Source organism: Panthera onca, chromosome E1, assembly GCF_046562875.1.
Source record: "Panthera onca isolate mPanOnc1 chromosome E1, mPanOnc1 haplotype 2, whole genome shotgun sequence".
Classification (NCBI taxonomy): Eukaryota; Metazoa; Chordata; class Mammalia; order Carnivora; family Felidae; genus Panthera; species Panthera onca.
Window position 1 is genome coordinate 11,941,245 of NC_138352.1, and position 27,870 is coordinate 11,969,114.

Sequence of the window (27,870 nt, forward strand, 5' to 3'; positions counted from 1 at the left end):
GCTAGTGAGACGGTCACTAGTGCTTTATTTATGACTTAGGATGTTTGCGGGGTGACCGGAGCATAGCTGAAGAAGCTGTTGGCCGGCTGTCCAGAAGTGTCCGCTGGGTGGCTGGACCAGGCTGCCGGGGGAATGCTCCGGGCAGGCAGACAAGGAGGGCATGGGGGCAGAGGCTGACGTTTGCTCGGCATCGGTCGTGTGCCAAGCACTGAGCCCAGGAGGGCGGAAGGAGAGCCGGCATCTGGGCTGGCCCCCACCCCCCCACCCCCAGAACCTTCCAGGTGCACGTGGGGAGAGGAGAGTCAGGACTGAGAAGCAAGAGCCTTTAAACCTCTGAGGGACACGCCCAATACACATCCCTCTTTCGATCTTCAGAAGGAGACAGGAGAGGCATCCAGGCTCGCAGGCTGCGTTCTAGCACGGGCTCTGTTCGGCGGGTCTGCCCCCGCTCCGACAGCTGCCGTGGCTCCCTGTACCCCCCTCCTCCAGACGCGGATCGTGAGGGTTGTCAGACGCGCGGCGGAGCCGGGAGCAGTTTACGGTGCCCACCCACACTCCTGTCCCTCAGGTTCCACCGCTGACACCGAATTAGGCTTGCTCTGTCACCTCTCTGTCCGTCTGTCCATCCTTCCGTCCGCCTGTAGGTTCACCGTATTGTTCTCTCTGCTGCGTTTCAAAGTGAGGCGTGATCATCCCAGTTGCCCGCAGGATCATCCCACGTATTCTGGTCTCACTCTCAGAATTTCTCACCGACTACCCACTGCTTACGCTCGGCCGGGGCCACCCATTCCGCAGCAGGGGCGCGGCGGGGGGAGCTGGAGCCCAGGCCCCAGTCCTGGCTCTGTCGTTAACAGCTGCACGACACTCCGCAAACCATTCTGCTCCTCTGGGTCCGGCTACAGACGGGGCCCCGCTAGACGTTATAGGTAATGAGAGCTACCGATCACCAAGTTCCCATTTTTTTTTAAAAAAATGCTTTTTTAACGTGTCTTTATTTTTGAGAGAGGAAAGAGAGACAGAGCGTGAGCCGGGGAGGGGCAGAGAGAGAGAGGGAGACGTAGAATCCGAAGCAGCTCCAGGCTCCGAGCCGTCAGCCCAGAGCTCGACGCGGGGCTCGAACCCACGAACTGTGAGATCGTGACCTGAGCCGCAGTCGGACGCTCAACTGACCGAGCCACCCAGGCGCCCCTACCAAGTTCCTCTTTCATGCCAGAGCCTTACTGTCACCAATCCCTTCAGTCTAGACATTGTTGTTCCTAACATACAGGGGAGTCAGTGAGGGCTCAGAGGGGTGAAGTAACTTGCCCTGCGGTCCTGCTACCCGGCGAATGGCCACGCGGCTCTGGACCCAGCCGTGTGACCCAGCGCCGAAGCCTCAGCCCCCGGCCGCGCTCGGAGGGCATGCCCTGTCCCTGAAGTGGCCGATTCTGTTCCGTCCGGCACACATCTGACTGTTGGTGTTGGTGACCTCTCAAGATCTATCTCAATACAGAATTTCGCAGAGCAGTCCCCAGGCTACTCTGGGCCTGACTTTTCGGTGTCACCTCTGTCTGATGTTGCTGCTTGTCCTCTGCTAAGCTCACACCTTTACGTTCCCATTCCGGATACCAAAACAAGCAAACAAAACAAACCGTGGGCGAACTAGGTGGTTCATTGTGCTCTGACTCTATTTATCGTATCAGACGCTGCCAGGGGCTTGGGGCATAAAGCCTAAGACCTCTGCCTTGCCTTCAAGGAGCTCCCAGACTGGAAGGAGGACGGGTACACGCTGCTATCAGTCAGGGAGCCGTCTGGCTATGTAACAAAGACTGAAACAACAAGGCTTGTGCAAGAGAGAAATTCATTTCTCTCCCTCTTCCCAGCCCAAGCGTGAGCAATCACGGTGGCCCAGGGCAGTGGGGACACGGTGTGTCCCTTCTTTGCTGCTCTGCCATCCTCAACGTGCGGCGTCCATCTCACGAAACAAGGCGGTTGCCCCGGCTCCTGCCATCACATCTGCACTCCAGCTACGGGAGGGGAAGGGGCAGGAGTGTCCTGAAAGTTAGACACTTCAGCTCCCCTCCTGCGGGCCAGAACCTAGTCACAGGGCCACTGCAAGCAGCAAGGCTAACTGGGAAACGTATTCTTTCGTTGGGCAACCGTGTGCCCAGCTGAAACTTTTGTCACTATGGAAGAGAGGGAGATTAGAGGTGATGAAGGGAACCTAGGGTCTGTGCCACACACACCACTAGCCCCCTTTGCACGTACAGGGTCGGTGGCCGGTCCTGTGGCAGGGATCGCTCCGGGGAAAGGCAAGATTGGGGAAAAGTGACGTTTGCACGGAGCCTGCACGACGCGAGGGGCTTCAGGTCAGGAATGGCCGATGCTGGGCATAGGTGCCACCAGCCTCCTGTCCCGAGGCTGGGGCAGACGTCATCGCTCGATCATCCTAGCCGTCTCTCTCCCTGAGCCCCCGCGCAGCCTCGCAAACCTGCCTGCCTCACCCCGGTGGGCCGGTGACCGGGTTGGCTTGCCAGGTGAACCCCACCGGCCGCGGCTGTTTTGTGCTGCAAAAGGGCACCGTAGGCGCCTCACTGTCCCCAGAGAAGGAGAAGAACCTGGGGTTACGTGACAGTTAACGGCTAGCGGTGCGCGCGACCCTCGCCAAACCCGTGCTCGGTCACGTCATGTCGGTAGCTCGAACCCGGCCTTGGTGGGGACCATTTACATCACGGCCATGGGCGAACGTTATCAACCAGGCCCCCCCCCCCTCCCCCCCCCCCCGCCCCAGCCACCGGCCACCAGGGCAGGTCGTTAAACATTTAGCCGCAGGCCACTGCTTTAGCCCGGCCTGTTATCCTTTGGTGACAAACGTCTTCCTGCAAGGTTTGCATACGGGACTCTGTTGTCATAGGGGGTCCGATCGCACAGCGCTCGCTTCCTTTTGGAGATCCCGGGGTCAGCGTTCCGAACGTCCGTTCCTCCTGCTCAGAAGGAGGTTCGGGGGCCCTGCTGGATCGGCACCGGCTGCTCTCGTGTTCCGGATGACCGCAGCTGTGCGGGTGGGACGGGCGCCAGGGAAGCCGTGTGGTTCTGAGATCGTGGGTTCCCCGATGGGACTGCGGCGCTGGACGATTCCTCGACCGACGATCTAGATTATTCGTGACCGAGGGGGAGCCTCTGCACCCCGGGCCTCGCACACGCCGCCGGCCCGGAAGACCACACGTGCCCCGTAGGCTCCGGCGGTGGGGTGGGCCAGGGGCCTGGGGCGTGTGCTGACATCTGGTGAGTCGCTGGCCTTGGAATGCCCGCGGTTACCTCCTCGGGAGCGATGCGCGCGGGACCAAAGGCTCCCCTTGGGTCTGCGCGCCCGTCTGTTCTCCACTTGTGCTGTGGCTTTGGCCAGCCGGGCGGATTCCCTGCCCCGCCCTGCCCCTGGGGCTGTGCAACTCCAGATGTGTGCTCCCCTGGGCAGGGATGGTGGGCCCGGGGCCAGGTCTGCGGCCGCGTGGCTGGAACAAGCCCCAGAGATCCAGACTCCACGGTCTCTGGGACCAGTGTAGACGTGGCCCCCTCTGGAACATCCCCACCCAGTCCACGAGGTGAGACGTCTGTCTCTGCTGGAGAACAGCTGTTAGGAGGAGGTGGCCCATCTGGCCGGCAGGGTGGCGGGGCCCCCGACACGGTGATGCTCATCACTTCCTTCTTCCTCTGGCTGTGTCCTTTTCCATGGCAGGAGAGGACTGTCACTTCCCCAGGCTGATTCTTCCACGAGCCCCACCTCCTGATGTCCACCGCCTGGCTTCCTCCTCCAGCCGTCCGGGGTGCCCGTCACTGGGAAAACCCACAGGAGGGTCTGGGAAGGAGTCCCTCTACCCAGGGGCTCCAGGGAGGCTGCTCAGAAGCGGCACCTGAACTGAGTACCTGAAGGCTCGAGAATGAGCCGGGCCGAGGAGGGTGGGAGGGCCTCCTGGGCAGAGGGAACGGGAGAGAACAGGCACAGATCTGTGACACTGGCTTGTCCGGGACCTGGCAAAGCGGGGCGGGAGCAGAGAACGTGGAGATGCACGGGGACAGGAGGCAGGAGCGGCTGGTGCAGACGGAGGGCCAGGGACAGCCTCGCGGACCCCCTCGCCGTATTCAGCAGGTGACGGGTCACGTGCGCACTCTAGAAGGGGTGTCCCACCGGCAGCTTCGAGTCAGGCTGGGAGTAGCGGGTGCCCCGAGCAGGGAGGCCGGCCTGCAGCCTGCACGCTTCCTCCCTGGAGCCCGCGGCCAAGTGCACGAGAGCGCCTGAGCGTCAGTGTTAATGAGGGACTGTGATGCCCCAAAGCTGCCTCTGATTGGTGCCGTCCCAGAGCACCAGGGCGACAGCATCTTGTTCCTGTCCTCCCTGGCCAGGTCCACATTGGTTCGCCCCTTCAGCTCCCCATTTGCAGGGATCTCCAGGAAGACTGTCCCCAAACGGGCAGGGCCACACAGCTGCCGGGGTGCCCAAGGAATCAGAGACACCTAGGGGCCTTCCGCTTGCTTCAGGGGCCCCAGATGTACAGTCGTGGCGGGGGGGCTCTGTGCTGGGCGGCAGCCTTTGTCCTTTGTCCTGGTCTGTCTGCTCACAGCCCGGCCAGAGCTGGCATCCCCCTGGTCGGGGCCCTCAGCCCAGCCTTGTCATCTTGGCAAATGACTCACGCTGGGGGTTGGGGGCGGGGGGAGAGCACCAGGCGGGGTGTGTTAACAGCAAACCCATTACGTCCCCGTCCCTGAGGTCACTTCACACGAGGGACAAATGGTTCATTGAGGTTGCTGTGGCTGCCGGCCGGCCCCAGCAGCAAGGGCGGTGGGGAGACTTCATTATCCAGGAAAGCAATACCAGATTGTCGGGAGGGGGCCCAGCCGGCCTCCCTCCGCCACGGAGCCTTCTGTCCCCAAGGCTCTGAGCCAAGACCGAGAGGGTGCGTCTCAGGTACGCTGGGGCACGGGGGCCACCCTCCCCCCCTCGGGGGTCACGCCGGGCAAGGGGCGCCGCTGGCGGTACAGAACCCTCTCTCGGTTCGTGGTGGGCAGGAGAGGGTGGAAAACCCAGCCCACAGGGAGCCCCGTGCACGTTTTGGCTACTGACGCCGGTCCCTTCGTCCGCCAGACGTGCTCGAGCGTCTCCTTCGTGAGCTGGCTATCTCCTCCTTTTCTTCGCCGTCCTTCCGTGGAGGTGCAGGGAAGGCGACACGTGGTCCGAGATGCTCAGTGGAAGCAAGGAGGCCCGGGCTTACCCCCTGGGGGGAGTTCTGGTGCCGCCTCCGGCTTTGCAGCCCTGGGCTTACAGGCTGGCTTCTGGGGACGTTTCCCCACGGTGACCATTTGATGGAAAGCCAGTTCTCTTCCAGGTCCCGGAGCAAGCCCTGATCTTTCCCTTGCAAGCTTCTGCAGTCAGGTTTCTACCTCTGCCAGGGATGCATGAGAGCTGATGTCCCCCTGGGAGCCCCCTCCTGGGGGGCCGGCGTCTCAGCCCCTTTCTCGAAATTTCTACGGCCATCTCTTTTTTAAGCAGCCCCAACTGGACGAAGATAGAGGAGGCAGCTGAGAGGCACTGAGCTGCCCGTCACTGGAGGTGGGCGCATGGGCGTTGAGGGGGCGGGTACGGAAGGGGGATCCCAGCAAGAGCTGTGCACGCCGCATGTGCCCCGGAGACCCTTAGAAAGGAGGGCGCAGAGAGGAAGGCTCCCCCTTTCCTGCCCTTCCCGTGCTGACGGCCGCCTCTCCGAACCTCAGCGCGCTTTCCTCCCACCTGCTGGCCGTCTCCTGGGCAGCGGACGGGGACACTGTCAGGGCATGTGGCCGTAGTCCATGGCGGTAGGCGGACGGGCGGCTCCCTGGGGACGACGTCACCTCGGTCACGGCGGCGACTTTAAAAATAAGTTTGGCCGCAGAGGGCCTGTTGCCTTTTCTTCTCAGCTCGGATCCCGCTCAGATTCTGTTGTTCCTGCTGACGTGGAGCTCGGGCAGGCCGGTGACTCAGCCCTTGTCCCCACACTGCCTCCGGCCGCTGAGCCCGCAGAGCAGGGTGCCTGCTTGAGAAAAGCCGCGAGGAGGTCGGGACACCGAGGGGACGGCCTGTCCTCCCGGGTGTGTGGCCCAGTCAGGTGTCCTGGCAGCCCCGGGTGGACAGCCGCTTGCTGCTTCGAGGCTGGGTTGGTACCAGGCCGGCCACTCCTTCGAGGCCCCTTGTGTGACTCTGGAGCCACCGGGAGGGCAAGGGGGTGCCTCCGCATCAGCCGGGACGCGTGGGATGCCGTGTGCCCCAGCCTGTCTCCGAACCTCTGACCTCAGACGGCTGCTAGCAAGTTGGGGACTTCAGTCCGTCCCAAAGCCCTGTTTGGGGGGCCGGAGTAGCAACGGACCGTATAAAGAGGGAGCAATCAGGACTAAAACATCAATCGCCTTCTTCCTCCTCCCGCTTCCTATCTGGGTGCTAACTCACCAAGCCCACGGTGGGGGCCCGGACGCCTGGGTTTGCCAACCGCAAGCCCATCGGATGGGCCTCAGAATAAATGATGTGCCTGAGCCACAAGCTAGGGTTCGGCCGGCGAGGAGTCGCCTTGGAGGGTCACGGTTTCCCACGAGTCTCCTGTCCCTCCGTGCGAGCGGCCGCTGCCCCTTCCTTGGCTCCCGTGGTCCCGGTGGTTTTTCATGTCACTGCAGTAAAATTTACAAGTGAAACTGAAAACGGCGGGGCCGCAGGCCGAGACAGACCCTGGACGCGGGAGCACCTGTCAGCGGGGCTGGGGGGCTGGGGCGGGAGGCCTGAGAGCTTGCCCGGGGCCTGCAGACCAGCCGCTCCCTCCGGTGACTCGAAAGCCTGAATTTAGAAGGGTCCTACTTTGTTTAGAAAGCTCCCTGCCTCAGAGATAAGGCCCAGGCTGCTGTGGTCAGGGTTCGCTGTAAATTTTCTGAACAAAGCAGGCCGGGGCGATAACTGGGGAGTCTGGGGAACAGATTAATCATGTGCTAAGAAAACGGCATTCCCCTTTGAAGTGAAACCTTCTGGTTGCATTTAAGCAGCCGGGCAGATGGTGTAAGGGTGTTGTGTAGCCTACGCACTGGTTAAATGTCAGCTGTACCCACAGACAGGCTTCATGGGAAGATTCAAAATCGGGCAGCCTGAGAGACTCCGCGGCCCTAAGCGTGGCCGCCGTCGGGGTCGCGGGGCGGCGGGAAGGGAGATGGGGTCCCAGAGCCTCGGGCCGGGTGCAGACGGCGCCCTGCCTGTCATCCCGACCGCCGAGCTGGGGAGGTCTGCACGGTGGCCGAGTGACTTCTGAATGTCCCCTCTGCCCCGCTGTGGGCTGACTCCCTGTGAGGAGTCACCGCGACCCTGCCGTCCCGCGAAGGAGACTGAACTTTGCCATGTCAAAGGGATTGGATGCATTCTCGGGGAGTCCCCGGTAGTATGCCTGGAGGCAGGGAAGCAGCTTTGTCAAGCGGTCTCCTGGGGGGACCCTGGGATAGTGGTTCTGATATTTAAGACAGAAATGACAGACAGGGAACCAGCAGTGGGGGGAGACCTAGGCGGGGAGACCTAGGGGATGCTCTCCGGGCAGAACAGCTAAGGCAAATGTCCTGGGGCAGAAGGCAGTGTGGAGGCCAAGGAGTAGGCAGGGTGGATAGGGCGTGTGGGACCTTGGCAACCCAGGGAAGGAGTTTGCACTTGTTTCTAAGTGTGAACAAGGCCATGGGAGGTGACGTCATCTGATCTGAAAGCCTCCTTGGGATCTGGATGGAGGGAAGCAAGAATGGAAGCCAGCAGGTGGGTCAGGAGGCTCCACAGGAATGCAGGGCGGAGAGCGAGAGTGGGGGGACAGCCAATTCTCACGTTCTGAGCTATTTCGTGAGCTGGTCGTTCGACGCAGCCGTTATTGGAAAACTTAATCATGTATCACATAAAAAACAGAACTTACTATCTTATGGAAGATACAAAACAAAAACTAGATGTAACCGACTGCTTAAAATTAAATTACCCGGAATTACCGTATGATCTGGCAATTTCACTTCGGGGTAAATATGCAGAAGCATTAAAGAGGAACTCAAAGAGATATGTGCATACCCACGTTCCGTGCGGCGTTATTCACAGCAGCCCAGAAAGGTGGGAGCCGCCCAGACGTCCACGGATGGATGACTGGATAAACACAGTGTGGTCTGAATGTACCTACAATGGAACATTGGCCTTAAAAAGGAAGGAAATCCTGACAGACGATAACACGGATGGGCCTTGAGGACATTGTGCTCAGTGAAATAAGCCAGGCACAAAAGGACCAATACAATAAGGCTTCACGTGTAGGACTTTCCCCAGAGTAGCCACATTCACGGGGACAGAGAGCAAGACGGTGACTGCCATAGGCTGGGGGCACAGAGGGGAAAACAGGGGGTTATTGTTTAATGGAAATAAGAGCTTCGGTCTGGGACGACGACAGCAGTTCTGGGGGTGGTTGGTATTGATTGGTCTACAACAGCGTGATGTGCTTTAGTGCTCCTAAAAGTGGTTTAAGGGACGCCCGGGTGGTTCGGTCGGTTGAGCGTCCGATTTTGGCTCAGGTCACGATCTCGCGGTTGGTGAGTTTGAGCCCCGCATCGGGCTCTGTGCTGACAGCTCGGAGCCCGCTCAGAGCCCTCTCTCTCTGCCCCTTCCCCCTCTCCCCCCCATCTCTCTGTCTCTCTCTCTCTCTCTCAAAAGTAAACATTAAAAAAAAGTGGTTAAAACGATGAATTTTATGTTATGTGTATTTTAGCACAGTAAAAAAATGCGTTGCCCCGTTAGGAACAAGTTGCATTATGAAATCATCCGTTAGACTTATATAATAGGAATTACTGACAAGTAATCGCATCAAAGACAAAGGTAACACATATATAGCACCCACACTTCCTAAGTATTTTATTACACTTTACTCTATCCTCTGTGTTCCGGAAGTCCGCAACTTGCCTTATCTGTAGGTAGGAAATGCTACGCGGTGTTAAATGCCAGCAGGTTGTTAAACATTAGGGTTGCTCCGCCCGCCCGTGTTGGGGGCACTTGAGGTTAGAAGCAGCCTGGCCTGCAGATATCTTGGAGGTGGAAACTCACTGATGGCCTGGATGCGGGGGTGAGGGAAACAGAGGACCCGAGGGCGATGCCCGGACACTCGGCCTGAGCCGCCAGGTGGATGGTGGAACCATTTACAAAGATGGCGACCTGAGGGAACCTGGGAGCCATGGAAGGTCCGGCAGCCGATGGGTCCAAGGCTCTGGAGCTCGGGGAGGCCCTACTGTGCTCCGGGCCCAGGCAGAGCTGAGACCGTGGGCCTTCGCCCTGGTCTATGAGGAAACAGATGGTCCACTTAACAGGGTGTCCTGTCCAAAGGCCCAGGGCGGGCGGGCAGGCACAAAGCCACTGTCCTCCCTCTGCCCCCCAATCCCCACACGGAGCCCGGGGTCATGGATACTGACTTCGAGCCAAACGGCTGTTTCCTCCCATCGATTTCCTCTCTCTTTTTCCCAAGGCTCATCCCACCGGGGCCTGACCTGTGGGGTTTCTCTTCCCATTTCCAGAAAGGCCTGAACTGGACTTCGTTTCACACCTTTCTTGCCCATCCCTGGCCCCCGGGTGTTCTTACTAAAACTTGCTGCTTGCTGTCCTACGTGTCCCCAGCCCCCCCAGTCCCCCGAGGACTGCCACCTGCCCGGCAGCGTTCCTGACCTACAGCAGGTTTTGGGGAGGCGTCGATGGGGCCAATGTCCGTAGAGTGTCTGGGGGCCACGATTATAAAGGACCACACGCGAGGAGCTTAACACGGCAGAAATGTTGTCTCTAACGTTCTGGAGGCCAGAAGCTGGAAGCCAAGGTGTCACCGGAGCCTTGCTCCCTCTGAGGGAAGACTCCTCCCTTGCCTCTTCTAGCCTCCCGGGTCCCAAGTGTTCCCTGGCTTGTGGCCACATCTCTCCGGGCTCTGCTTCTGACTTGCCATGGCCTTCTCTGCATCTCCTCCTTTTTTGGTCTCTCATGAGGCCACTTGTCATTGGATTTAGGGGCCAGCCTAACCCAGGGTGGTCCTATCTCGAGATCCTCCCCTTAATTATATCAGCAGAGAAGCGCGTGCCAGATCAGGTCCCGTTCCGAGGTTCGGGTGGGCGTGTGTTTTTTTTTTTTTTTTTTTTAATTTTTTTTAACATTTATTTATTTTTGAGACAGAGAGAGAGCATGAACAGGGGAGGGTCAGAGAAAGAGGGAGACACAGAATCTGAAACAGGCTCCAGGCTCTGAGCCGTCAGCATAGAGCCCAACGCGGGGCTCGAACCCACGGACTGTGAGATCATGACCTGAGCCGAAGTCGGCTGCTTAACCGACTGAGCCACCCAGGCGCCCCTGGGCGTGTGTTTTCAGAGCACCCACTATAGGGTCTCACGGGGGGACCCGTGAGGTGGGTGGACCCTCCGGTGTCCCTCTGGTCACACCTTCCCCTCGGGCCAGGCCTACAGACAGTCTTGCCTTCTCCCGTGGTCTTAGAAGAGTGCGCCGTGACGGAACGCGGAGGCCTTACGGTTCTGTTTTTCTTGCCACCTTTCAGCTCACCGTCCTCTCTCTGCCGCTGCCACCTTTCTCTGCCCAGCGTCCCCGCCAGGATTGCCCGTCCTGCCCCTGGCCTGGACCGTTCTGCCCCGAGGAGGGGGCTAGGGGCCCCTCACCTCCCCATAAGCATCGTGCCTCTTTAAGTCCTGGAGCTGCAGGCTGGACACAGAGATCAGAGGTGATCACAGGCAGGGCTGAGACAGGGCCAGATGGATGATCCAAGCTGAGAAAGAGAAGGCCCAGCAGCGGGCCGGATTATCTTCGAGTTTGGAGAAGGTGCTTATTATGGGAAGGGTGGCGCCCAGCTGTTTCCCATCTCCTCTGAGGACAGAAAAAGAGAGGCACTAAACGATGTACAATTAGAGCAGCTGGTTAGATACAAGGGTGAACTTCCTGGCCGGGAGTGTGGCCAAGCGCTGGGTTGGGTTGCTGGAGGGAGTGTGGGGGATCTCCTCACCTGGAGGTGTCAGGGTTTGGCAACGGTAGCCCCAGCGGTTAAGCCGAAGGCAGGAGGGGCGGCCCGGATGGGCTCCCGAGAGCTCGGGCCGTGCCCCCGTGGGGCGCTTTCTGGCCGCGGAGGTCGCTTCCCTCCTGCCATTGTCCTCTGCGTTCCCACAGGGGAGCGTTTGGGTGAGGCGGACACCCTGGCCGGGCCCCTCGAGGAGATAAGCCTGAGCCTGCTGGGCTCCGCTGTGAATGGAAATGAATACTGCCCAAGAAGCCGCCCCTGTGCCAGTCTGGTGGTCCTGGATGCCAGCTCTCCGGGAGAACAATCACGCGGGTGTGTCTGCGCTCGCCAGGTGCTTTTTATAAAAACGCTGGCGAATAACGCCCTGGACCGGCGTCTTTCCAGGGGCCCGTGGGCTTAGCCCGTGCCTCACGGGCGGGGGACCCCCAAACTCCCAGACGCGGGACGGACAGGTGGCCCGGAGGGTTGGAAGCGCCCAGGGCTGGCGGGGGAACCATCGGGGGGCCATGAATGCCGCTGGCGACTCCGGTCTTGAAACCCGGGCTCCCGGGCAGATGACGGGGCCTGCGCCTCCGAAATGTCTGTGGTTTTGCGCTTCCACATCCACAAACTCACTTAGTTGAAAACAGTTCAAAATATCCAAAGCATGAGGGAGGGAGTGACCGCTTTTCTTTAAAAAGAAAGGACTTGATTTCGTCTCTTTGATAAAGGCCCCCCTGAACGCGGCGTATTCTCTCAAAGAGGTGGGGAATGACGGGGGTGGCAGGCGGGCCTCAGCGGATCTTTCAGAACCAGGGAGAGGAGTGGCAGTCACCAACCTGAGACCCAGGATGAGCTCTCGGGCGCTCAGATGCCACACGGAGGGGACGGTGGCCAGCCCGGAGGGTGTACTGCCACCCGGCCTGACTTGGGACAGAGGTTCTGGGTCTAAGATGACAAGGGGGAGAGTGGACAGGAGCGCCGGACCAACCAGCCAGGGCAGTGGAAGGGAGGTCCCCTCCGCTGTAGGTGCCAGACCTGGACGGCCCGTCCTGGTCCTGGGGGCTCTGTCGTGTCCTGCGCATTGAATCGGTGTTTGGGAATGGATGGGGAAGTGCAGAGGTTGTGTCCTGGAGGGCAAGGCCCCGCCCTGAGGTCCAGAGGAGACGGGGAGACCCCTTGCCTCCCATTCCGGAACCCCTTCCTTCGGTTCCTGTGAAATACCTCCGCCTTACCAGGGGGAAGACCGGGGTCTACGCTGGGCCACCAAGCCGGCCCTTAGTGTGGAGGCGGGGGGTGGGGGGGCGGGGGGTGGGCACACGTCCCTGGCCGACGTGGCCCGGGCGCTCCTTCTTCCCTGCCCCACGCCCCCGGTAGACTGGCACCTTTTCTGTCACCCCGGGGGTGGTCGGGTGGGGGTGGGGAGTAGCCGGAGGGCCGGACCTCTCGCCTGGCCACGTGACTCCCGCGCTCGCCCCTCGCCCCGCGGCTCCGGGCCAACAGGCGGGGGTCCCGCGGCCCGCCAGCTCCGGCGCTTAACCCTTGCAGGCGCTGAGCGCGGGAAGGCGGCGGCGGCGGGCGGCGGTGAACTTTGTTTGGCTGCGTAAATAAAACCTCCCGCAGGAGGAACCCTGCGCCCCAGGGAAGGGGAGGAATCTCTTCCCCCCCCTCGGCGCCGCCCCCGCGCCGCCGCCCGGCCCCCACATCCGCCCACATCTGGCCACGGCGGGGCGTCCGGGGGGGAGGGGCCGGGCCGCGTCGGTCGCCGTCCCGGGGCGCGGGGCCAGGCGGGGCGGAGCGGGGCGCCGGGTCGCGCGCCCAGGACTCGGCCTGTCCCCGCGGCGGCCGCTCGGGCCCCAGCCCTCCACCACCCCCACCCCAGCCCCAGGCCTTGACGGGCGGGCGGAGCAGCCAGTGCGAGCCGCGGAGGCCGGGCCGGGTGCGGGAACCTGATCCGCCCGGGCGGCGGGGGCGGGGCGGGGCGGGGGCGCGGGGAGCCGAGGCCCGGCGCCCGCCCGCCTCCCCCATTCATTCAGCCGAGCCCGGGGGCCGAGGGGCGCGGGCGGCCAGCTCTGCTCGGCGGGAGCGCGGGCGCAGGGCCCGGGCCTCCGGGGCGCTTCCTCGCCGCCGCCCTCCGCGCGAGCCACCATGTCCGACCCCGCGGTCAACGCGCAGCTGGACGGGATCATTTCGGACTTCGAAGGTGGGTGCCGGGCGCGCGGAGGGGCCGGCGGGACCCCCGAGGGGGCGCCCTGCCGCCGCGCCCCCACCCCCCTCCCCGGTCCCGCGTCCTCGTCGCCTACGTGGAGGACCCGGTTCGGGGGACCGCGCTCCTCGGCGGGCCCCGCGCTGCCTCCCCGCTTCCTTCCTTTTATTGTATCTGCCCGAGCGGCGACAGCCCCCTCGAGGGCTCGAGGGGCGCCCGCGGCACCGGCCCGGGCGCGCGGCTCCCTCTCGGGGGTCACTCGGTCCCCTCCCTCCGGCGCTCCCCCGTCGGCCTTCGGGCCCCCGCGGCCCCGCGGCGGGTCGGGGAGCCCGTCCCCCGCCCCTGCGTCCTGCCCCGGGCGCCGCCGCCCTCCCCCACACCAGCTTCGGGGGGGCCCGACCGAGTCGAATTCCGGCTGGGGAAGGCCGCCGAGCGGACACGGCCCGGGCCGGCGGGGTCTAGAGGGGGGCGCCCCTGGGGCCCCCATCGAGGCCTGGGGACCCCCCCCCCCTTCCGCCTCCTGGGGAGTTGGGGCCTGCGTGCCGGTAGGGAGCGCCTTTTGGTCCCCTCCCCCCTTCGGGGTTTACAGAGTGTGCCGAGACTTAGGGGGCTTTGCCCTCCGAGGGCGCGGGGCTTCCCAGCTCCGACCGTGTGTGTGTGTGTGTGTGTGTGTGTGTGTGTGTGTGTGTGTGCGCGCGCGCGCGCGCGCGCGCCTTCGTGCGTCCTCGTGACTGCCTGTGGCTCTGCGTCCTGCGTCCTGGGGAGTAAATAAAGCGGTCGGGAGGGAAGCTCACACAATAGTCTTCGGCGCTCCCGGGCCGGATTTCTGAGGGGCGGGCCTACCTCTGCTGGGACCTGGAGCCCACGCCCCTCGAAGGGGCTCCCGGCGGCCTCCGGCGGAGTCCTCCGGTGGGCCCGGCCTTGGGGAGGCTAGGCTGGAAGGAGTTTTGGACGTCCGGGTGCCAGGCCGAGCCTGGAGGTCGTCCAGCCACCGGGGGGGCAGAGCCAGGGCTGGCATCTGAGTGTCCGGGGCTCTGCAGTACTCATGTTCCACCCGGGGTCAGCCGCGTCTGCGGGCGCGCTCCTGGGGACCAGAGTCTGGCTGGATCCCGAGCAGAGCCCTAGCGGCTGTGATTCGGGATGGGGTCTGGGCTGGCTTGAGCAGGGGTGTCAGGAGACAAGAGGGTTTGGGGTCTAGCGGCCGGCACACCCTTGCGGAGGACGCGCCCGCTGTTGGCTGGCTCCGTAGTGGGCACACTCTTGTGATTCTGGCGCTGAGCACCGGCGGAACTAGGGGAGTTCCGGTTCAGCGGAGCCATGATGGCTTATACCCTGCTGTTTGGACATTTCGGGTAGCATGCTCATACTGGGGTGTCCCCACGTCTGCTTGCCCAGAGCGTAGCTCTCCTGCAGCCGCTGCCTTGGGACTCCCACTGTGGCACTTAGGGCGTTTCATCTCCTAAGTGTCCTGGTGGCAGAACCCGCCCCGTCTGGAGAAGGCTGCCCCCTTCAGGCCCCGGGCTGTGTGTACATTCGCCTGGTGGCCTGTGGGAGTTGGGTTGGCTTGCGAGATCCTGAGATGAAAACGGCCTGGCCAGGCAGGCTGGGATTTCTGGGGCACAGCAGGGTTCCACGGTAGCCCTGAGGCCGGATGGGGAGGCGGAGACTTGGGGGTGGTGTGGTCCTACAGCTGTGACAGCACTTCTGCCTCGGGGTCCCCACGTGTAACTCCATCCTGACCCCGACCTGCCCCATCTGGAGATGCGGGCCGCCTCTGTGCTGCCTCCCAGGCGGCTTCTTGACCCTCTCATTTGGTCGGAGACAATGGCCTCATTGAGACCAGCCTGCTGCGACAGTTGGCGGTGTTGTGATTCCAGGGGGAGAGTTTTCGCTCTTAGGGACTCTCCGGTTCCGTGTGGTTCCGTGTGTGCACCAGTCCCCCTGCTGTGTGCTCTGGGCAGTCGAAAGTGCCCCGAAGGCACAGGAGTCGGTGTTAGAGCCCTCCCGGCTTCCGAGTGGAAGCGTGTGCTAGGGCCGTTCTCGCCCAGCTCGGGGACCGGAATGGCCTCCCTAAGTGCCCCCGGAGCTTGGAGGGGAGCGGGCGTTGGCGACTGAGCCTGGGGTGGACGGCCGTGGGCCAGGAGCCGGCAGAGGAAGACCGTGGAAGACCCAGAGCTGCAGTGAGTGATACAATCTGGCAGAGCCCCGGCTGAGAAAGGTCGCTGTGGAGGAGGCAGACCTTGGGCGAAAGTCGGAATTCATTTGCGCGAGGAAGGAGAAGAGCATTCGGGTTCCGGGCGGCAAAGCAGAAGTGGGGGAGGCCGGAATGAGCCGACCCATTGGAGAACAGGGCACGAGAAGGGGCCCTTTGGAGCGGATCGGAGGGCCAGGCGTGCCCGCCGGGAGTTCGGACGGTCCTGGGGAGGGAGGCAGCAGCGTAGAGCCGGGGGAGCGCCGGTGTGTGTCCGTGGGGCTGCCCACGTGCCATCTGGGTTTCCGCAAGGTAGGACGAGGGGGGTGGGGAGGGCACCGCCGGCCCCGCAGCAGTCGCTGCGCCCCGATAGTTCCGGGGCGGTCGGAGAGGGCAGGTCGCCAGGCACGTGCTCGCTGCCGAAGAACAGAAGCTCCAGGGGCCGCCGCCAGATCCCGGCCGGTCGGGAGCCGTGGCGATGCTGGCCGTGGTTTTCGGTCCTAGCAGGCTGGAATCCTGCGGGGCGGCCAGAGGGCCCTCGTCGGTGTCTTTGGGAGTTTGGAGCTAGTGAGCCGTCCAGGCCAGGGCAGAGGGGAAGGCTCCCGTTGTGGGGTGCCGGGCGGGTGTCCGGGGCAGGCAGAGAGCTGCCCCGGCTGGGTGTGCGGGGTGTGCGGGTCTGCGGATGCCCCGTGTCCAGGGCACGTCTGCCCCCTGCCCCGGGCAGCAGCACCCTTCTCTCTTTGGCTCTGTCACCTGGTGCAGGTGAGGTGGGGATTCAGCCCGTCTTCCGTCGTGGATGTGTGTGTCGGGTTGGCGTCTGCCCCGGGCACTGAGGGGGCGGCAGTGCCCTTCGTGGGCGTGCACCTCCCACCCTGGCCTTTCCTTTTTGAAGGGTGAACTCAGAGCTCCCTGGAGGACCCCATATAGGGGCAAGAAAAGGATTCTGTTTTGCTCTTGTGATTTTTTTTTTTTTTTTTAGAGAGTTTTGTTCCCTATCCGCCCTCCCCCCCATGAAAGTAGGCCTGGAGGTGACCTCAGCGCCCCAAGCGATCGGCGGGGGGACAGGAGGGGCGGCTCTGTCCCCGATCTCACTCCGGGTCGGTGGACGCAGCAGTTGGACAGGCCGTTCTCGAGTGAGAGCGGGGCCAAATCTGTTATCGTGAAGGCTGTTACGGCTCCGGCCTTTGTGTAACAAAGCCCTTCCGAGTGCCAGCTGCTGGCCTGTTTTCCTCAGCGCTGTTTGCTGCAACCGTATTTGCGTGCGGTAGAGGAATCCTGAAAGTGCCTCATGTTTGCTGAAACTCGGTGCGGCCCAGAACCTAGGTGCTCCGGTCCCACAGCTGTGCTCTGTCGCCTACGGGTTGCGTCCGCCCTTCCGGATGGTGGAGGACCCCCCCCAGACGCGCCCCGGAGGCTCTGGGCCCAGGAGAGCGGGCTGGTGGGGGGTGGGGGGCTGGGGGCAGGGAGATGGGACTGCGTGGAAACGGCCTGCTCATCTGGGAGCCCAGACCCTGGACGGCTGGGTCCAGGTGCACCTTTCCTCCCAGAAGGACGAGGCCCGTTGCTTGGTGACGGGTGCAGACCTGTCCCTGATTAATGCCCGTGGACCTCTTGAGTGACGGCGCACCCTGCCTTCCAGCAAGACTCGAGGCCTCCCGTGAACGCCACCTCCCTGCAGGTCGCACCTTTGCGGCGGGAGGCGGGAGCCGCGCGGCGGTGGGGTCCCTCACGTGGGCCGGAGGAGCCGGGTCTGTGGGATTTGGCCGGTGTCTGTTCTGCAGCTGCGAGGGGCGGCCCTCTTGGGGGTCCCGCTGCCACCCGCAGCACTGGCCTGGTGCTGTCTGCATCGGGAGCAGGGGACCGGGCATGCCCACCGTCCTCGTCGTGAGGAGGAGACCAGACAGGCACGCACGGGGTAGCAGGAGCGTCTCTGTCACCGGCTTCCCCGCCGGGCTGAGCGTCAGACCTGGGCTGGGGGTTGGAGTGGGGGTGGCGGGGAGAGGCAGGCGGGGCAAGTCGGGGTCCACAGGGGGCGGGCCTTTGAGAGAGCCCACGTGGTGTAATGCTGCCGTTGGAAGCACCGGGGAAGCGGCCGAGCCTGAGCCTCAGTTTCCCCTCCCTGCGAGCGTTGCCCTGGGGTTTCGGCGGATTTGGCCGGCAGCACTGGGCACAGGTTCTGCTCTTGGGGGTGTGGTGGGTGCCGCTCTTGGAGCTGGGGGGGTGGGGCGGGTATTTGCAAGAGGCAGGTGGGTGTGGGCGCCTGGGTGATGGAAGGTGCTTCAAGGCCGCCGGCGAGGGCCAGTCTGGTCCCCCCGGGGGCGAGGCCGGACAGCGAGGTCAGCCTGCAGACTCGTCACGCCTGTGGAGCCCGCCCAGGCTCCCTCTGGTTCCGGCACACGCTCAGGCTGCTGGCCAAACCAAGGGAGCCCCTCCTCTGGCCTGGCACACCTTCCCTCCGGGGTGCCACCGCTCTCTGCCTGTCGGGGTGGAGGCTGGGGTCACGTGGGCTGTAGGGCTCCTTCCCTGGAGAGGTCACCCAGCCCCCTCTGCCGCCTGCCACCCCCGAGCACCGCAGGTGGGTGGACCCGCAGGCCTGCCTTACAGCAGCGACATGGCTCGTGCTGGACCGTCTCGCTGAAGACGGGCAGGGGGGTCGGGCCGCCAGCCTTCCTCAGAGGTGGGCGAGGCGGGGAGCCTGTGTCAGGGAGGGGACGTGCTGGCGGGGGCGTCCTCTGGGTCCAGTGGCCCTGTGCAAGTCCCGACTGTGTGTGGGCGCTGAGCTAGGAGAACGGCCTCATCTGGGACCGAGGGGGGGCGGCGAGGGCAAGCCGAGGGCACGGGGAGCCTGGGCACAGGACGGGGGCCTGGAGAAGCAAGCCCACAGCTCAAGCTCCCGGGGCGGGTGGCGGACACACGGCCGGCACGGTGCCCAGCACACGGTGCACACTCGCTCAGGCCACGTTTGCGGAGGAGGCCGTCTTGCCGGCGGGGGGCGGTGACACGGTGGTCCCCGCGTGAGGCGGCGGTGGCTCCAAGGCAAACCCCGACGTACAGACGGCGTACCCGCCCCGCAGGAGCCGGGACCTCTCGGCCCAGCAGCCGTGGCCCCAGCCTGCCCCTCGGTGCTGTAGACTAATATCCTGGCACTTGCAGGGCAGAGGGGGGCCCCCTCCTCCTCCTCCTCCTTGTGTGCCCCGAGGGCAGGGGAGGCGCATTCAGACGTCCAGCCCAGCTGCCGCCCCTCCTTAGTTTACCGGCCAAGCCACCCCGGACTTGGGTTGATGTGCTGCTGGGGAGGGGCTCCTTGGGGTACAGACAGGAGTACCCCTGCTTGGTTTGGCAGCCAAGACCCGGGGGCCAGGCTCCAGGGATCTGTGTCGGTCCCCAAACCCAGGAAGGAGTCCCACCTGCCTGCCTGGCCAGACCAGGTACTCCCGGCTGGGCTCGGAGCCCCTGTGCCTCTGCTCTCTGTTCTGTGGCCGCGACAGCGGGCTGCGTTCTGCACACCCTCAAAGACGTGGTGCTGTGTGTGGCATGGTGGGCTGGGTTAGCGGTGAGGGGCCCTGGCAACCGGGGGGGGGGCTCCGGTGGGAGATGCATCAGCGATTTAGGTCCCAGGAGGTTTGTTTTTTTTTTTTTTTGATTCATCCCAGAAACTCAGCCAGAAATGAGTTGCTGCGCTTTCTCTTGACAAAGCCACTAAGGAAAAATGGTCAAACAGTGGCTTTCTTTCCAGAGACCTCTCGGTTTTTCCCAAATTTGGAGGCTCTCTGAGTTGCTTATGAGACCGAACTGTCCGGAACTCTCTGGAACATAGTCCCAGAAGCTTCGGGGTTTGTAATCTGCAGCCAAACAGACCCAGCAGTCGGTCCCTAGACACCCCCGGCGCCTGGGGCATTTCTGGGCACAGGCTGTTTAATTTGGTCGCGACAAGAGTCTGGAGGCTCCGTTCAGCCCGGACCGGGAGACATTCTAGAAACTCCCAAGTTTGTCGTCATTTGTTGAAGTGCCGCCAGCGCCCAGGGATTTGGGCGGAGGGACGAGGGGACAGCGCCGGTGTCCGTGGAGTCCCCACGCCCACCCTGGGGCTCTTGCAAGAGTGGGGCTGCAGAGGAGGAGGGGAGCCCAGGCCTGCCTCTTTCTTGCGTTTGGTTGCTTTCCCTCGTCCACTCTCACTCCCGGGTTTCTGAGTCTCTAACGGCCCCTCCTGGGAGGGTGACCTTCCACAGACTCTGGCCTTCTCCCTCCACTGGACCGAGTTGCAAAATCCAGAAAATCCAGGGCCCCTGGCCTTGCATGTGTGTGTCCTCCCACCCGTGGCTGAGAGCTTCCTGTGTCCCTGTCCCCAAGGCCGGGAGCCTTTGCCCTCACACACTTGGAGTAGCTTCCTGGGAAAGCCAGTGGAGAAGGGGAAGGGGGGAGGGGACCCCCGCCCCCCACCTCCCATCTACTCCACTCCTCCTCTGGTCTCCGAGGGGCGGGCTGTCTGGCTGGGGGTTCCATGGTTGTTCTCTGGGTACAGGTGGGAGGGGGCGGGGGTGCTCAGGTCCAGTCTTGCAGGTGGTGGGGAGGTGGGTTTATCCTGCAGCCTGGGGCTTATTTGGACGCAGTGGAGAATTCCAGGGCGGCTGCCCCGCCGTGCCCAGCCTTCTCAGTTGTCCAAGGAGGGGCTGGAACCTGTGTCTTTTGCAGCCGGTGTCCGGTCTTTTTTGATGATCCTCTGTCTTGTTTCCTGACCCAAACCCACTTCCTTCCCTGGTTCTTCTAGGAGCTCTGGCTAATGGCTAGCTGTCATTGCCGCTGGACTTTAGGCCGTCCCCCGGGGCAGGGCCTGGGGGTCCTGGGCACCTCCCTGTGCGTGGCTGCAGCTGAGGGTCCCCCTGGAATTGAGGAAGGGAACCACCCAGGCCTCTCTCTGCCCGTGGGAAGTTGGGCCATGGACAGCATCATCTTTCTCTTCGGTGGGAAGAGAAGAGAAGTCTCCAACATGGGCCACCTTGCTGTCTCCCCTCCCCCGGGCCCTGACCAGGAAGATGGAGATGTTTCTGGTTCTGACCGTCAGGGCCAGCAGTCTGGCGGATTCCCATTCTGTCCCGGGCAGGATCTCAGTCTGTACCCGGGCCGGCCCCCTCCCTGGGTGCAGGAAGCCGGCTCTGAGCAGGGCTGTTGACCCTCCTTTCCATGTGGGTGGGCGGTTTCCCTGCAAGTGGTAGGCCAGGCCCCTGCCCCGTGTCCCCTGGAGACCGATATTATCTACAGTAAAAGCATTCAAGTTCTCCTGGCTTCAAACCAGGCCTGGAGGGGCGGTCTTCTCTGCTGTCCCCTGCCTCCTGTCCCCCGTAAAAAGCCAGGGGAAGGCGTGCTCTGTAAAGTAGCTGGGTTTTGGCTTTTCCTCCGGCTCGAAATGAAGTGCTCGAATCCCTGTGTTCTCTGGAGGGCCGGGAGAGGATCAGTGGTGGGGGGGGGGGGGGGGGGGAGAGGAGGCCAGCTCATTGGTTTATCTGTGGGCACCAGCTGAGTGCCAGCTCTGTCCTAGGTCCTGGGGATCCAGGCACGGGCCTAAGAGGTGTAGGTTCCGGAGGGCTTCCTGGAGGAAGGAGCACGTAACCAGAGTCCCAGGTGGGAGTTTACCAGGCAGGGTCTCCAGGCAGACGGTGCTAACCGGCTTCTCCTGTGATTTCTGCCAACGGGTAGTTTTGCGTGGGAGAACCTGGTGTGGCCGCCCCTGGCAGAGGGTGTCCTGGGCCCTGAGGGGGGAGGGGGCCGTGCTGGCAGGCCCACGTGGAGGTGTGACGAGCAGGCAGGCTCCATCTTTCCTCCTGGTCAAGAGGCTGGGTGAGCTGGGAGGGACTTGGGTGGTGAATAACCCAGGTGGAGAGAGGCACCCGATTTGTTAACTTAGCGGGAGGAGAGGTGGGGGGCAGGTTGGCGAGGCTGAGCTTGAACTCCTGGGCCTTCACCAGAAAAAGTCAGGAAGGCCTGCTTTGCTGAGCTACGAAAGAAACCCTTGGCAGGCCTGGGGCCCCTTGGGGGTGAGATGGGAAAGACCCTCATGCACTCACACCTTGGTGGGCCCAGTGCACGGAGAGGAGGGAGGGGGAGCAGAGTCCTCTCCCTCCCTCCTGGGGCCGCTGTCCCCAGCCCAGCCCCTGGACCCTCGGGGACACCGAGTGGTGGGGCAGCTGGGGTGCTGGGGACACTGCTGAGGGAGGAAACCTTGTGCCTGCCCTGTGCGCTCAGATATTTAGATCTCTCCTGATATTTAAATGCTGAAGCCAGGTTCCTGCAGACTTCTGCCCGGGAGCCAGCTGTCAGGCTCCGGCCCCCTCCCTCCCGCATTCTTTGTTTCTGACCCAAGTCCCGTCCCTTCCAGCCCCTTCCAGCTGTTCGCCCTCTGCTCACAGAGACACTTCCTCTGGCCGTGCGGGTTCTTACTATTTTTCGAAACGGTCTCCTTTATCGGGCACTTACCGCGTGCCAGCCACTGGGTTGGGCACTTTACATGCGGAGTGTTCCGGGCCCCCCAGAGTCCGGCAAGGTGGACAGGCCTCTGAGGCTCACTCAGGTGCCCCCTGGCCCGAGGCCACCCTGGAAGGCAGACCGGGTCCTCCCGCCCCGCCCCTGCATCTGGCCCTCACTCCCTACTCCCTCTGGCCCTCCCCGGTGCCACCCTACACGGCCTGGCCTTGTCGGGCCACTGGGATGGAAACCTCGGGCTGCTTGTCGGCGGTGGGTGGGGACAGCTGGGGGACAGCAAATCTGCCCCTCCTCTAGCCCTAGCCTCGCGGCCCCCCAGCTCCGAGACCTCTGTTTGCGAGACAGGAACGACTGCGCCTACCTTACCGGGCGGCAGGGAGCTTGGGAGAGGCGGCCCGGGGCCCGGGGCTTAGCACAGGGCCCGGTGTGGCGGGCCCTCTCCCCCCCGTAGGGCGTAGCTCTCGGGGGCCCGGTGGGGTCTGGAGAGCGGTGTGACCCTTAGCAGGCCGGCTGGGATCGGGCTTCACGGACGCCCAGGCTGTGATGTTTGCCTGTCCGGGCCGAGGTTTCCCATCTGTGGAGTAGGGAGCAAGCAAGGTCACCGTGTCTTGGGGCGGTCACGATAACCGAACGGGCCCCAGAACGGTGCCCGGTGTGTCGTAAGCAGGTGTCAACATCACCTCCTCACTCCGTCACACTGGGGCAGGACTCAATACGAGAATATGACGGTGGGGACACAAATGTTCAACGTACGGCTGGGACAGACAGGAACAAGCTTTGCTCTTGCCTGCAGGAGGGTGACAGGCTGTGGGGAGGAACGTGACCCACCGTCCTGGGGGGCGGGGGAAGCAGGCAGATTCGGTGGAGGCTGGCGGGGGGGGGGGGGCGCCGCACCTCTGCCCTGCCCGTGTCTCCCGCAGCAGGTGAGTTAAACCGTGTTTTGCTGTGCAGCCCGCACCCCCCTCCCCTCCCCACCCCGCTGCTTGGACCTTCTCTGTCAAGGGTAAACACAATGTGGCCGTCAGTCCGGTAGGGTTTGAGGCCTCGTGACCGACACGCCCCCTTGTCACATGTGCCTCTGCCCCCAGCGGTGCCCAGTGTGCCCTTCGGGTCATGACGCATCCGGGAGCCGAGTGGTGGCGGCTGAGGCTGGATGGACGCGACCTTGGGTGACTTTCGGGGAAGGCAGGGGTGGGTGGGGCTGCCGGGCTGTTCCCATGATGGTTGGTACTTGGGGTTTTCCCTTTGCAGGATTCTCGGGGTGGGGTGGTGGTGGAGAGGTTAGTGAGGCCCCTCCCCCACCCTCCCCCTCGGACGTACCTTGGGGCGCCAGACCCACCCAGCCTTCCCGAACCAGAACCTCCAAGAGGCGGAGACCCACAGTCTGTTTTCTCACAAGCTCCAGAAATGCTTCTGACCGGCGGTCAGAGCCTCTGAGAAGGATCTGGAAGCAGGGCCTTCGAACTGCAGAGGAATTCACAGAACCAGTGTCCCAATGCGTAGAGATGTGGCCCTCGAGATGCTGCCCGGAGAGAAGCGCGGAGCGTGTCCCTGCACGAGCCCGCTCCAGAGACGGGCTCATACGTACGCACGTCAAAAAGATTGGAAGGCCCTTTGCCAAAATATTGACCGTGGTTATCTGAGTCGTGGGTGTATTGATGTCTTTTCTTCTGTCTTGGCCGCCGCTGACCGATTTTCTACGTCGTCCGCAATAAATAGCTTTTATAGTCAGGAAAAGAGCGGTAGATATCATCCTTGCAAGTTGATCGTCCAAAAGGAGAATCTCTCACTCACCCTGGTCTCCCAGCCCGGCTAGAGAGACGGGCCCCCACTGGCTTTTCCGGCTCCAGGTTTGGGTTGCTGGGTTGAGTGAAGGCAGCTTTGCTCAAAGGTGAGCGGGCCAGGAGCCACCTTCCCAGGCCGCCAGCTGCAGAGGAATGTGGCCAGAGCCGTGGTCCTCGACCTCAGCAACCCCCCCACGCCGGGGGAGGTGGGCTGGCCCTCCCTGTCCATCCCCGGCCGGGCCCCTCCAGCTCCGAGTGTTGGGAACTTGCTGGACCTGGCTGGTTCAGGAGGAGCCAGCAGACCGGGAGCTGTTGGCCGACTTCAGAAATGGCCCTCGGGTCGTGGGATGTCACAGCCAGGAGGGGCTTTTCAGTGCTGCCCATCTGGTCCGTCACCAGGACGCCGAGGCCAGAGGGGTCATCTCTGTGGCCCATGAGCCGCCCCAGCTCTGGGCTCGGCACTGCCCTGACCCTCCCACACTGAGCTAAAATTCTCTGTTTTTGGTTAAGGCAAGAGTCATTCCTGCAGGGCAGTAGGCGGGGTGGGGTGGGCTCACGAGGTGCACCCGGGGTAGTTTCTGGGCGGGTGAGGGCCCCTGCAGCTGGTGCTTGGAGGCTTCCGGAGGTGGGAATCGGGAGAGGCAGTTGGCAGCCTGGGCCCTGCCTGTGGGGCTGCGAGGGCGGTGGGGGGTGGGCGTCAGGGTGGGGGTGGTCTGCCGGCCGGAGCTCTGGCACAGGGGGATTGAGAGATCGCTGCACAGGAGCTTCTGTTTCTCCTCCCACAGGCCCGATGCTCAACGGAGGGTTGTCTCTTTATGGGGTGTGGCCCTGGGGGTGATTTATCTGTCCACCCGCAACCGGCCAGCCAGGTCACAGGGTCACACAGTGCCTGTCCCAGAGGCCCTCATCTCTCGGGAGGAACGTGCAGCAGAGGGAGGGTGCCCTTGCAAGGTCACGTTCCCGGCTGCTGGGACGCACTGCCCGCTCTGCCCAGAGGAGGGGTCTGTCCTGCATTTCAGGAGGTGTTTTTCCCAAAGCCGCGCAGGGCAGGTGAGCCCTTGGAGGCTCTGTGACCGAACAGAAAATGCGAAGGAGAGTAAGTTCACCACTGCCTGGGCGCCGTGGCCGGGTGGGCACTGGGAGGGGGGGGACACGAAGAGAACAACTGTGTGCGATCAGCTAGGGGGGGACTTGGGGCACAGGGCAGGGGCAGGGGCTTTTGGTAGGAAGGAGACGAAAGGGCGAGTGGGCAGGGAGTCAGCGTGAGCGTGAATTTGCCGCAGCAGAGTTCCGCAGGCTAGGGGGTGCGTAAAGCCCAGGTCAGGGGCCCGAAGTCCAAGGTCAAGGCATCGGAGCGGCTGGTTCCTTCCGGAGGCCCCAAGAGAGAATGTGTTCCCTTCTGTCTTGGGTCTTGGGGCTGCCCCTCGGTCCTTGGCGTTCTTGGCTTATGGACACATCACTCAAGTGCCCGGTCTTCACGTGGCCCCCTCTCTGTGTGTCCCTGTTCTTTTCTTTCCTTATCTCATACGAGGACACTCGGCATTGAATTTAGGACCCACCCGAAATCCAGGATGATCAAATCTTGAGATTTTTTTTTTAATGTTTATTTTTGAGAGACAGAGCACGAGCAGGGGAGGGCAGAGAGAGGGGGAGACGCAGAATCCGAAGCAGGCTCCAGGCTCCGAGCCGTCAGCACAGAGCCCGACGCGGGGCTTGAACCCATGAACCGCGAGATCGTGACCTGAGCCGAAGTCGGGCGCTCAACCGACTGAGCCCCCCAGGCGCCCCAAATCTTGAGATTTTTAATCACATCTGCAAAGACCGTGTTTCCATTCACAGGTTCTGGGGGCTAGGACACGGACGCGTCCTTTTGGGGCCACTCTCCAACCCGCTACCGCGGCACGTCTTAGGGCAGCAGAGTGTTCTAGGCTAGGGGGTGAGTGGGATGGCGGGCGGGCGTCGGGAGAGCAGGCTTGGACAGGCCTGAGGGCGTGACTTGGAGGGACGTTGGCCTGCCCGGACCTCGGCCTCCGCGTCCGTGTGGCAGGAATGTGGTTGCGTCCCGTCCCGCCTGCAGTCCTGAGCAGCTGCCCACGGCCCTCCTGCGCGCGTTCCCAGGGGCCTCGTCAAGTTCTGGACGGATGCTTAGAGTTGGTGGAGAGCTCGCTGTCCCCGGGGAGATCCCAGTCGGGCCCCGAGCAGGAGCCCTGCAGCCCGCCTCACTCAGCCTCCACCTGGGGCTCTTAGGAACGGCCAGATGGCCTCCCTGGTGGAGGTGCTACTGCTCCCTGGGAGCCCCTTCCAGAATCTTCTCAATGTCCGGCTGTGGTCTCTACCACACAAGACTCCCCTCCTCCTCCTAGTTTTCCGTGCCCCTCCTCCTCTGGCAGACCGCTCACGTCCCTGAGGGTGAAGACCAAGGCCACGTCACCCTCTGGGTTGGCAGGACCTGAACCCGAGAGTCCACGTCGGTGCCCGGAGGGCTTTGTGTCACGGCGACTCCACCCACCCCCCACCCCCATTCCTCGGGGGCCTGGGGAGCAGCTGGACTCCCGGGTGCCGCTCTGACCGGCACCTGACCCTGCTCCCCGGGGTCACTGTCCCCTGTAATTAGGGGCCGGGGCAGCACCCCTAGGCCACAACACAGACGGCTCCGTCTGTCCCTCTGGCGTCCCTTGGCAGGCGGCGTGATTAATGGAGGGCTCCACCTGGGCCGACTGGCTCCCGGTATGAGGCTTTTTTTTTTTTTCCCTTCATTTTTTTAAGTGGTTTTACCACCTCCGCCAGTAGTCAGTGAGGTGAGGAAGGGGAGGTGATTCCTCCCCCCGACCCCCACCCCCGGGGCAGATAACAGCCAGCACCCGGGATCCCCGAGCCGCGAGCAGAGACCGGAGGAGCGGGCCCCTTGGGCAGGTGGCCACCCTGAGGCCACCCTGACCTGCCGGGCGGCTCAGCCTGTGCCCTGGAGCCCAGATGCCCTAGGTCCCGCGGTCCTGGTCCGCACCACACGCGTCGTGTGGGAGAGAGCCACCCGGGGCGTGGACAGGTGGGTGCAGAACAGCTGGTTTTCATGGGCGTCTTTGCTCCGCGGTCCGGGTCGGGGTTGGGGCAACATCCCCAGCAGTAGCACTTACGGGGCCTGCGGATTTGGGGGGGCGGGGGGAGGGTGCAGGTAGAAAGGAGGAGAGGCGGGGGGGGGGGGAGCGGCCGTGCTCCCACCCGGAACCAGCAGCTTAGCGCTCCTTCTGGGACAGGACCCCCTGGAGACCCCCTCGGGACGACTGGGGCTGCCCCAGAAGGGGGTTGCAGGTTAAAGGGCTCTGGGGTCTGTGACCTTTGAGGCCCTTGAAGCTGTGACCCAGGGGGTTTGGGGTTTTGAAGTCAGTCCCCTCCCAGGGGCTCCCTCCTGCCTCCTGGACTGCCATTTATCTGAGAACCTTTGACCCGCAGAGGCCCCAAGAGGTCCCCAGGAGGTCTCACATCCCCTCCTCTCCCGCCCTCCCCTCCCTCCGGGCCGGGGCTGGGCCACACCTAGGTCCTCCTCCCGCCTTCCAGAGAGCTGTGCAGGCAGCCGGCGTCCCCACCCTGGGTCAGGAAATTCTTGCTATCTCGTCCAGATCTCGCTCTGCTCCCTCCCGGGTGTGGAGAACCCGCAGCTGGTTTGAGTGGGGGGGAGGGTGGTGCAGAACCTTCCGCCTGCAGCATATTGGTCTATGTGTGCACACGTTCCCAGAACTTTAGTCAAGAGAAAAAGGTGGCCCAGCATCTTAGGGGACTTTTAAACCTGCCTGGAGTGACCCTGGTGTCCCGAGACCCAAGGGCATCGGGAAGATAGCTGGAGAGGCACAGAGGGGCCTTCCCCTCCCGCCCCGGGAGCAGATCCGGGTAGAGATTTCTTGCAGCAGGAGTCGCTACGTGGCTGTCCCACGCCGCCTGCCGGGGTCTCCCCGACTGGACAGCTGTCACCCCAAGGCCCTTCTCTGGTGGGGGAGAGGTGAACACCAGTAATTAGTCCTCTGAAGGTGGGCCGACCAGAGAGCTTCCTGCCCCAAGTGGGACAGTGTTGGGAGCACCCGAGGTGCCCTGTCTGGGGACACTGGGGCAACAGGTGTGAGATGGGGCATCCTCTGGGTGAGCTGGATGCATGGGTCCTGGCCGGCGGGAGGCGAGGGTGGGGGGACGTGGGGGAAG

The 27,870-nt window shown here is 63.2% G+C and overlaps 1 protein-coding gene across 4 annotated transcripts in view; it reads left to right on the forward strand.

The window, feature by feature from the left end:
* SEPTIN9 (septin 9) overlaps positions 1-27,870 on the forward strand; it is a 145,052-nt gene that overhangs the window by 42,199 nt on the left and 74,983 nt on the right. Inside the window, exon 1 of one of the 4 annotated variants that reach the window (XM_060645255.3) lies at positions 12,784-13,224. The exons of the other annotated variants lie outside the window; for them this stretch is intronic. Within the exon in view, the coding sequence (XP_060501238.1) occupies positions 13,170-13,224 (55 nt within the window). The 5' untranslated portion in view covers positions 12,784-13,169. Of the gene's footprint in view, positions 1-12,783; positions 13,225-27,870 lie in introns of those variants that run through there. 4 annotated transcript variants of the gene reach the window in all.